Source organism: Engraulis encrasicolus, chromosome 13 (assembly GCF_034702125.1).
Source record: "Engraulis encrasicolus isolate BLACKSEA-1 chromosome 13, IST_EnEncr_1.0, whole genome shotgun sequence".
NCBI lineage: Eukaryota > Metazoa > Chordata > Actinopteri > Clupeiformes > Engraulidae > Engraulis > Engraulis encrasicolus.
This window is the reverse complement of record NC_085869.1, coordinates 49550697-49560696: the sequence shown is the minus strand read 5'-3', so window position 1 is coordinate 49560696 and position 10000 is coordinate 49550697. Positions and strand designations below refer to the sequence as shown.

The 10000-nt window shown below is 43.7% G+C and overlaps 1 protein-coding gene across 3 annotated transcripts in view; it reads right to left on the bottom strand.

The window, feature by feature from the left end:
* adcy5 (adenylate cyclase 5) overlaps positions 1-10000 on the bottom strand; it is a 170231-nt gene that overhangs the window by 35550 nt on the left and 124681 nt on the right. For 2 of the 3 annotated variants that reach the window (XM_063214191.1, XM_063214193.1), the window contains exons 9-10: positions 8178-8200; positions 3361-3520 (exon numbers count right to left, since the gene is read on the bottom strand). In XM_063214191.1, coding sequence (XP_063070261.1) covers positions 3361-3520; positions 8178-8200 — 183 coding nt within the window. The remainder of the gene's footprint in view (positions 1-3360; positions 3521-8177; positions 8201-10000) is intronic. The other variant, XM_063214192.1, reaches the window with a different exon arrangement.

Here is a 10000-nt window from a genome sequence, read left to right as displayed (position 1 = left end):
CAAAATAACTATACAAGAGTAATTTACTGGTTTGAGGAAAGGATTTAACGCCTGAAATAGCACATACTGTATAAGTTTTTGAAACAAAATATGATTGTAGCAGACTTTCAGTATACAACATGCAGAATAACTACAGTACACACACACACACACACACACACACACACACACACACACACACACACACACACACACACACACACACACACACACACACACACACACACACACACACACTGCATGGGTGACTCTAAACAACTCTCCTTAACACTGACAAAAGTTATCTGGAGGTTTATATTGTGCTACTCTAGTCAGAAACATAATACAAAAGCTGAAAACCAGTAATGGTTTTTGTGGTGTAGTTTTTGTAAATCATACCTGTGCTCAATGGAATTGGGCAGAAGGATTGTGTTAAGAGGCTGAATTGCTAGGTATGATAAACCTTATTTAAGTAGATGACCTCATTAACTCCTCTGAAACTCCAGAAGATTCTTCAAAAGAATGCTCAATAGTCACACAATTGCACAGTTGAAGTAAAGCCATGGCTGGGTTAGAGACTTCTGTAGAGCAAAGGTTGTAAGCACTGTTCAAAATCCACCCAGTATTTCATGTAGGAGCAAAAGTACATTGTGGAATAGTCATCCCTGTCTTAAAAAAATAAAACAAATGGAAGGAAGACAAGAATGCTGACAGTATTTTTACCATTGACTATCCACCTCAAATTGCCAGACTTCTGGGACTTGTCTGCTTATAGAACCATCCACAGCCCATTGCATTAGCAAAAAATATTACTAGAATATTTAGGCTACATGTACAATTGATTCTGCTGGGCCCATAAAAGTGATTTCACATCTGAAATGTTGTTCTTTCCATACTGTTTAACATAATGCTAACACGAAATTGCTTTAACAAACTATCAACAGACAAACCAATAATGTTTTTCAAAAGGGGTGCCCGATCATTAAATTATTGTATACCACTGTATATGCACACACATATTTAGGAAAAACCACATAGCATTCACCATCCCCATACTTTCACGGTATTTTCCTCAGCACATGTGTATCCTGCAGCAATCACTGGCCTAATGCGCATGTTATTTTGTGTGATGTTGGCTCTTTTGGATTTGTTCACTGTGCTGTATGTGTAAGGCTGTTTGGCATGGAACATTTAATTCATCCATCTAGCTAACACTAACACTACCTCTTGACCAGGTCCCTCAAAAGGTTTTCACCAACTCAACCACCAAGTGCATATGCTTTACCCACAGAACAAATATATTTGGAGCCATGGGTTTACCATATGAAGGTGACATAAACCTCCAGATAACTTTTGTCACTGTTAAGGTCAATGGAGAGTTGTTTAGAGTCACCCGTGTGTGTGTGTGTGTGTGTGTGTGTGTGTGTGTGTGTGTGTGTGTGTGTGTGTGTGTGTGTGTGTGTGTGTGTGTGTGTGTGTGTGCGTGTGTGTGCGTTTGTGTGTGTGTGCATACTGTAGTTATTCTGCATGTTGTATAGTGAAAGTCTGCTACAATCATATTTTGTTCCAAAAACTTATGTGCTATTTTAGGCCTTAAAGCCTTTCCTCAGAACAGTACATTTCTCTTGTATAGTTATTTTGTGTTTGTGTACACAGACATACTGTATATAGTTCTGCTACACTGAATGTATGTGTGTGCTACACGCTGTATGTAATTAATACATATCTTATATGTATAGGCCTACATATCTTATATGTATAGGCCTACATATCGGGTCATGTATCCAGGTCAGAACTCCCTCTTGACCAGGTTCCTCATAGAAGGGGTTCCCAAACTTTACCATGACAAGGCTCCCCATATACCGCTAGATTCCAGCCAAGGTCCCCTAACATGGGCCGTGCGGCACCCGTGCCACAATATTTTTGTGCACCAGGTTTCACAACTCGATGAAATTGGTGCATTTCTAAACCCATTCAAGTACTACAGACAGCATAGTACATAAACATTGTAAGGAAGAGAATTATTCCACTAGAATAGTTTAGCTTATTTTTGGTTTATTTTGGCTTACTTTAGTTATTCAATTTATTAGGCTATTCATCTTATTTTGCCATATTTTTCCTGCCAGCCTGCCGTGGGGCCCCTGGCAGCCCCCCAGGGGTCCCAGGCCCCACTTTGAGAACCACTGCCTCAGAAGGTTTTCACCATCTCAACGCTCAAATATACATATTTCACCCACATAAAAGTTATTTTGAGCCAGAGTTCACCTTATGAAAGTGATTTGGTGCGTATGCAAATTAGCGCATAATTGATAATGTATGCCCTCATTTGCATATCTAAACATCAAAATACAAAAAACATCCAATACATTTTTTTCTTCTCTCATCATCAGTAATCAACTGAGAAAGTTTCATAGTGATACCTATTATTTTATTTTTTTTGCCTATTCACCTGTAGTAGTCTTACCTTAACAATATATTTATGCTAATTATGCAAATTGCTCAAAGTGCAACTTTGGGCAACCAAGCTAAATTCTATCCATTAGGCCCATAGATGATATTTCTGCAATAAAACTTTAGGGTACTCAACATTTCCGGGTTCATGAAATCACGACTAGACTATTCGGAAAGGGCTAGTTTTATGTATGGATATGGGGAATGTGATTTCATCTCTGAACGTCGGTAATAGAAATAGCCGATTCGGACTGGATTAAAATATGTCAGTAAACGAATAGTGGGAGGGGTAAATCATCACGCACCGTTGTGACAGTCTTGCTGTCCCCTTGCTAATAAGAAATGGAGGTCCTTGCGTGTGTGTGGTTGTGTTGTGTTTGTACTGTGAGCAGGGCCTCTGACAGCTTTGGCTGCGTCCAGGACAACGTAATCTGAAAAGGCACCCCATCCAGTACATGCAATGTAATGAAGACCACCAAATAAACTACCAGCAAAAGATACCAGTGTGCGGTGATTCATCCTTCATTTACTTGGATTACTCTTACTGCACATCACCAGCACCTGGACAAGTGGTTGTGCACAGGGACGTTACTTTGAATAATGAAGACCATATTGTACCTCACCCTCCTCCCTGGTCCCGGGACAACTGGGCTTTTTGTTCCCTCCGTGAGCTTCCCTGATTCTTTGTATTTGTTATTTACCTTCTTCAGATCCGGACCCTGTTTCTCGAAAGCATTATTGCTAAACAGTTAGCAACTTCCCGATGGGAAATTGCATTGCAACCAATTAAGGTGCTAACTTAGTTAGCAATGACGTTGCCAAGAAACTCAAGCCTGGTTCTCGGAAGGTAAGCAGGAACTTCTGCCCAAAAACAAGAAGGGATGGGATGTGTGCGTTTGGTTTCGTGCCATTGCAGTGCATTTGTTTTACCTTCTTCTCCAGGTCTGGTTCTCGGAAGGTGAGCAAGAACTTCTTGACGTGTTCGGAGCGCAGGCGGTCGATGCTGCGGGCGTCGATGGCGCGGCCGAGGAACTCATCCACCTCGTCCTCCGGGTTCAGGTTCTCCTGCGTGTTTCTGAAACCGAAATGTCTAGATAACAAAGGACAAGACAACAACAACGCTGGTTTCGTTCTCTACTACTTACTGCTGCTCTGTCTCTGTCACGGATGCTGAATTGCCAGTTGTGGTCGAGTAAGTAACAAGGCCGACAGGCGGACAACAGATGCGTCCCTCTATGCCAGTTCCAACTATGCCATTTTCCCCCCCAAACGCCCCCCCTGGCTTCCTCCTAACCTGTCAACGCCCCCCTAAGGATGTACTTTTTGTTTATTGGTCATATTGCCCATGGAAACTGCAAATAATATGGCAGGCAACAAAATGGCGAGACATGGCTTTATTTTTTGCAGTTTAGGCTATAATAAGCTTATCATTCTTGGATTTGGACAATAACCATATGATTTCAAATTTCACATAGATCAAGTAGGCCTAGGCTACAATACAAAATACCAGATATTTATTGGTATCAACCTTTAGTATCACGCCATTTCAGCATCATGTGCATGTGGGAAAGAATGTAAACATCGACAAATAATAAATAAATAAAACCATTTGGGTCAATCATGCGCTTATGGGTTCACCCTTTAGGTGATATGCGCTTATTTTTCAATATCAGCTTCACCGTCAAGGCACAAAGCAGTGAGCTTCCGTGCCGGAGTTAACCAAATTCACACGACTGCAAAGCAATTACGAAAGACGCGTTCTCTCCCGTGCTCTCTCTGAGCGCAACGGAAAGCACCTGTGGGGTAGCCCGCCAACGAAAGAACCTCCCTTTGTAGCCTACGAGTAACACACCGTATGTCAAATGGCCCAGCTGTCTAGCACCATGTTTCAGAGCGCAGCGCACACTGACTAAGCTACTCACTGAAAAGGCAGAAGTAAACTCGCTGGGAATATTGAAAGGCAGCCTCCCTTTTTCGTAGGCTACACACAGACGCCTGAACCCGATTTTGTGGACTGGACAAAAGCGGAGGAAATGTGAAATGTTATGAAAGAAAAAAAAAGTCCACGTTTAGAGGCGCTGCGGGCTGTCAACTAATTACAGTTCCATGTCGTGGAGCGTTATGCAATGCAAACGCCCTCGATACAAGCAGAAAGGAAAATGTGAATATTATGAAAGGAGAAAAGCTAACCAAATGTTACAGGTCCCCGTTTAGAGGAAGAGCTGTATGCGCTGTGGGTCGCCTGTCAACTAATTACGGTTCCATGTCGTGCAAACGCCCCTCTATCCGAGCACAAACATCTGTGTGAAATACTGCCTGCCGACTTCTAAATCGTCATTTCCGCGAGTCTCTGACGAACCAAAATAAAGTTGCCTCCCATTGTCCAAACGCAAAACGCCGAAAATTCAATGGCCCCCTCAGTTATCTCACAATGCAATCAGTCTTGCCGGTTTGGTAACATATCATATGGCCTACGTTTTGGCTTGCACGCATTCGCTCCGGTCCAAAATGCCTACTCTGCCGCCTTGTGGCCGTTTTGGCTTGCACGCATTCGCTCCGGTCCAAAATGCCAACTCTGCCGCCTTGTGGCCACAGGAAGGAACAATTGAAGGAATGCGTTTCAAGGAATGTGTTTCAGACGGACGGACGGACGGACGGACGGACAGACAGACCCTCTTATAGAGATGCTGGGACGCATCTAAAAAGCTTGCCAAATGGTTGTGGCAGCTACATGTTAACATTCTCCAGTATAAACTATGGTAGCAACAAGAGTGCATGCATCACTAAAAACAATTCCCCGCCACCAAATTTTCACCAGACGTAACCAAACATTCCCAGCACCAAATGATAGCAAGACAAAACCAAAAAGGAACTCAAAGCTTAACTAAGCCGAGCCCCAAACCCAGGCCAAAAAAACTAAAAAGACTCGAAAGCAGAGCAAAGACTTATTTTGCACTTAATTGCGATCACCGTCATGCCACATTCACTGCAGAGAGCAATCATCAATGGTTCAATGCCACATTAATCACCCATTCACTTTCAAGTCAAAACAGATGAAAAACACATCAAGGGCAACTTGATTGAGCAGAGTAAATCCATTTGGAGAGTTTACGTCAAAAGCAACACGTCTAATTACACTCACAAAGAAGACCGCACATAAAAGGCACCTACACTTAGGCATCAACTATTTAATTCTAGACAGATATTGTTGGGGGGGGGGGGGGGGGGCAAAAGAGTGGTCGCATTAACATGAACAATGTGTTGAAGTAAAAATACAAAAACACAACTCCTGTTTGAATGATATTTGCTGCATATACAAATGTAAATCATTGAGTTGGGTCCATGGTGATGGCACTGCCATTAAGGTCCATAGGTCATTCGTCCCCCATCTACACTTCAATAGAATGGCTGCATTAACATACACTATTGAAGTAATATCAGGAAAACACCGCTCCTGTATGAACCGTATTATGCTGCATAAACACATAAATCACAGCGTTCAGTGTGGTCAATTCTAGTAGTGTCGCTGCAATGGGGGTCCATGGGCCGCTCATCCCCTCTCTATGCCTTAATCAAGTAGAGAGTGGTTGCATTTACTGTGTTGAAGCTAAAAAGGAGTCACAATACTGTATATGAGCTTATTCTTGCTGCATGGACAAATGTAAAATCACTGAGAGTTTGGTCAATGATGCAATTACTGTATTCCCCAGGTGGTTCCTCATTTCTCTACAGTGCAGTCCGGTATAGAGTGACTGCATTGATTAGCACACATACTGTTTAAAGAGAAAAAGAACCACAACCCTTGTATGAGCTTCATTTTTGCTATATAGATAATGGAAATCAACGAGTTCAACGAGTTTGGTCAGTGATAGTGGCAGCACTGCAATCGAGATCCCATAGGTCACTTGCTCATTCTACAGTCAAGTGGAGAATTGTTGAACTCCAAACGAATCACAACCCTGTATGAACATATTTTTGCTGCATGAACATAATGTAAAACTCCTCGGTCAATCATGACGTCCCTGCAATTACTATAGTCCATAGGTCGCCTGTCCTCTTTCTCTCTCTCTCTCCTCACACTTCAATCAAGCCTACCCTGATGGTTGTGATTTGGCTGATGAGGACGATCATCCTCCCTGTCCTGGTGCCCTTGAGCTAATTGCCGAGTGTCAGCTGTGGCAGCTCCTGTTGGCCTGTTGACACTGATCCAGATGGCTGGCTGGCTGGCCGCGTGAACACACACACCGGCGGCGACAAGAAGAAGCGACACGGAATAGCTGGACTATGTAGCAAGAGCAACAGGAGTGACAGAGCATGCCCGTTAGAAGGAGAATGCAAGCATTCAAACACACCAATTGGCTGTGGCAGTTGTCGCCGAACCGCATCATAGCTGATTTGCTTAATGTTCACTGAAGTCCAACTACAAACTGTCGCTCAAAACGCCTGCAGACGCCCAAATCGCTTTTTGTCTCCTCTGTCGCCAGCGACTCAATACAAAATCAATTACTTCCGTCACCGGTGTCGATCAAGTCTGGCGTCTGGTCTATTCGAGCCAATTCTCTATCCAAGGCACGGGAGCGGATACGGCCAACCACAGGGCACAGGTGCGGGCCAGAGCCGGAGCAACATAGCAGAGTCACCTACCGCCACAGATGCACAGGGACGAGTGACAGATAAACAGACTGCCTGGCAGACAGGCAGGGTGGTGGACTGGCAGGCAGTATGATGGGAATGACATGGCTTAAGAGAGAGAGAGAGAGAGAGAGAGAGAGAGAGAGAGAGAGAGAGAGGAACTCTCTCAGTCCATGTCAATTCACAGGATTCCCTATTATCTCCCCAGATGACCCTTCTCTTCGATTTTCCTCATTTTTCACTTGCATATACCTTTCGATGCCAAATGACAGTCATCAGGGTTAGACTTACAGGACATGACCATTACAAGGCCTGTATGTGTCTTCAACCTGAAGCTAGAGGTGCTCAAACCTATTGTATGCAATACCTGGGCTTGAAAGGTGGGCATTGCACCCAAACTATGGAGGGCCTCTTCTCCAAAACCATTAGAAGTAGGATGCTAAAGTTTGATATTCTTTCACTTGGTATCAATTCAAACGGTACCAGTGTGTGAGACAAATCGAAGAGGGTCACTTCGGGAAGGCATGGTAATTGACATGGTATGACCCTATGATGACCTGTGACAAACTAATTTCTCAGGGACTACAAAATATTTCCAAAATGTTAACACATTCACCATGTAGGTAGGATGCATGTCGCTTTGGCTGACGCACTACGCAGTACTCGGTAGTGTACCAGAGCTTTTGTGTTTAGTTAGGAGAGATGTTGTGATGGGCCTGAAACATGCACTATGACAGTTGCACTGCCCCAAAAGAGCACACTAGTATGTTGTCTCCTTGCTCCTTCAAGGACCAGCACAATTACTGTCATGCAACTGCACATCACACATACAGTAGTCCTTTGCGAAAATGAAACAGCCCCAACAGGACATTGAAGGAGGTGCCATTGTTGTTTATTTCAACAGAGATGCTGGGAATGTTTGTACGCATTCTGCTGCCGAGGCAGGCATGGCGTGGCGCCTGTCATACACACGCACAAACACAACACGAGCCGCATTCTAACAGGTATCGACTGAAGGAAAGGTGACCAGGGACGGGGGGACACAAAGTCGGAACGAAGAAAGAGGAAGAGGGAAAGTGAAGGGGACAGGGGAGATTGTTTGTTGTTGTACTTACTTGTCCTTGGGATCTTCAAAGCCCTGGAGAGACAAAAGGAACAGAGGAAGAGAAAGCACTTGATGAGGACAGGATGGCAGTTGACAATTGTGCCGTCCTCCAACATTTCCTCAATAACACTGACTTCACACCAACCGACGTGCGTTTGGTGAATGTGTGGCAAAACAAGACACATTGCATTGCTGACGAGAGCAGTGGAGCAACAGTGCCCTCCTCTGGTGGACCAGCAGTAAGACAGGCCATTAATAGAAGTGCCATTATGAAGTCTAAAGTAAACAGTAGGCAGACGACACTGATAAACCAGACACCTGGAGTAGAATACGTGTTACATTGTAGCAAACTTAATCTGAACATCTTACATAACCCTGTAATGCGCAGAGCCAGTTATACTATTTTTAAAAAGAAATAAAAAATACTTTAAGACCACAGAAACGCAGTGCATAACCATTCATTCTTGAGAGAGAGAGAAAGAGAGAGAACGAGAGAGAGAGAGAGAGAGAGTTAGAGAGATCACGCTACCATGGCGACAACACAAAGTGGTCACACTGTAAACAGAAGGCAGGGTGAGTTCCCAGCCGGCGAGTGGCAATGGCACGGTGAGATAAGAGGAGAAGAGAAGAGCGCTTTGATAAATGGCCACGCGGAGGCCCAAGGCACAGACCAGACCAGAGACCTCATAACTCATCCCTGCCTGCCTGCCTGCCTGCCTGGGTGGAAGCAGTACAGGAGGGGACAGAGGAGAGGGAACAGAGAGCAGAGACAAGGAAAGGGAACTGAGGAGAGGGAGAGATAGAGAGAGAGAGAGAGAGAGAGAGAGAGAGAGAGAGAGAGAGAGAGAGAGAGAGAGAAAGAGAGAGGAACCATGACAGTGGGGAAGAGACAGACACAGAGTGAAAATTGGAGGGAAAAAGAGAGACAGATAATCAGACAGACAGAGAGAGAGAGAGAGAGAGAGAGAGAGAGAGAGAGAGAGAGAGAGAGAGAGAGAGAGAGAGAGAGAGAGAGAGAGAGAGAGAGAGAGAGAGAGAGAGAGAGAACCCAGAAACCGATAAATAAAGAGAGACAGAGAGAGACAAATAAAATAAGACAAACAAAAGACAGAGAGAAAGACAGTGAGAAACAGAATGGGACACATGCGTAGAAAGGGTGTGCAGAGATACAAAGATACATCAACAGAGGTGTACTGCGAGAGACATCACATATAGGCACGAATGCAGACAAAAGGCAGCAACAGGGTGCTTAAAAGTGGATAAGTAATGGGAAAAAAGACCAAGGGGTCACACTCGTTGAGTCACACACTTTATCTTTCCACTTCATCACAGGAGCAGATGGAAAACTGATATTTAGGTGGCCGTAGTAAAAGATTACTACTCTATTTAAATTGGTTTCAGCAAATTGAAACGGTTCTCGGGATTATCTCTCTCGTTCCAGGCAAATAATCTTCAACTGGAATCTAACAAGTGGCTGATTGGCTTCTTGTTGCTAAAACCGAGACATGCCTTTCTGATCAAATTGTTCATACATTAAGAAATCAGACAGCATCTGTTTTAAAGGTGTACTGTGTAATAATAATGTGTAATTAGTAGTTTTTCCCCCATAATTCATGCTGTCCATTGACAAATGTTACCTTTTTCACAAATACTTCACCATCATCAAATTCATTCATTATGACTGGGAAAAATACACTTTTCATCCACACTTTTCGTCCGCCATTTTAAATTTCCAGAAATGTACATTTTTAGCAACTCCAAGTAAACTAAAAGGAAGGGAATGAAAGAGGCTTTTAGGCTATTAACTTCTGTCTAAATCATGATTAAAAGAGC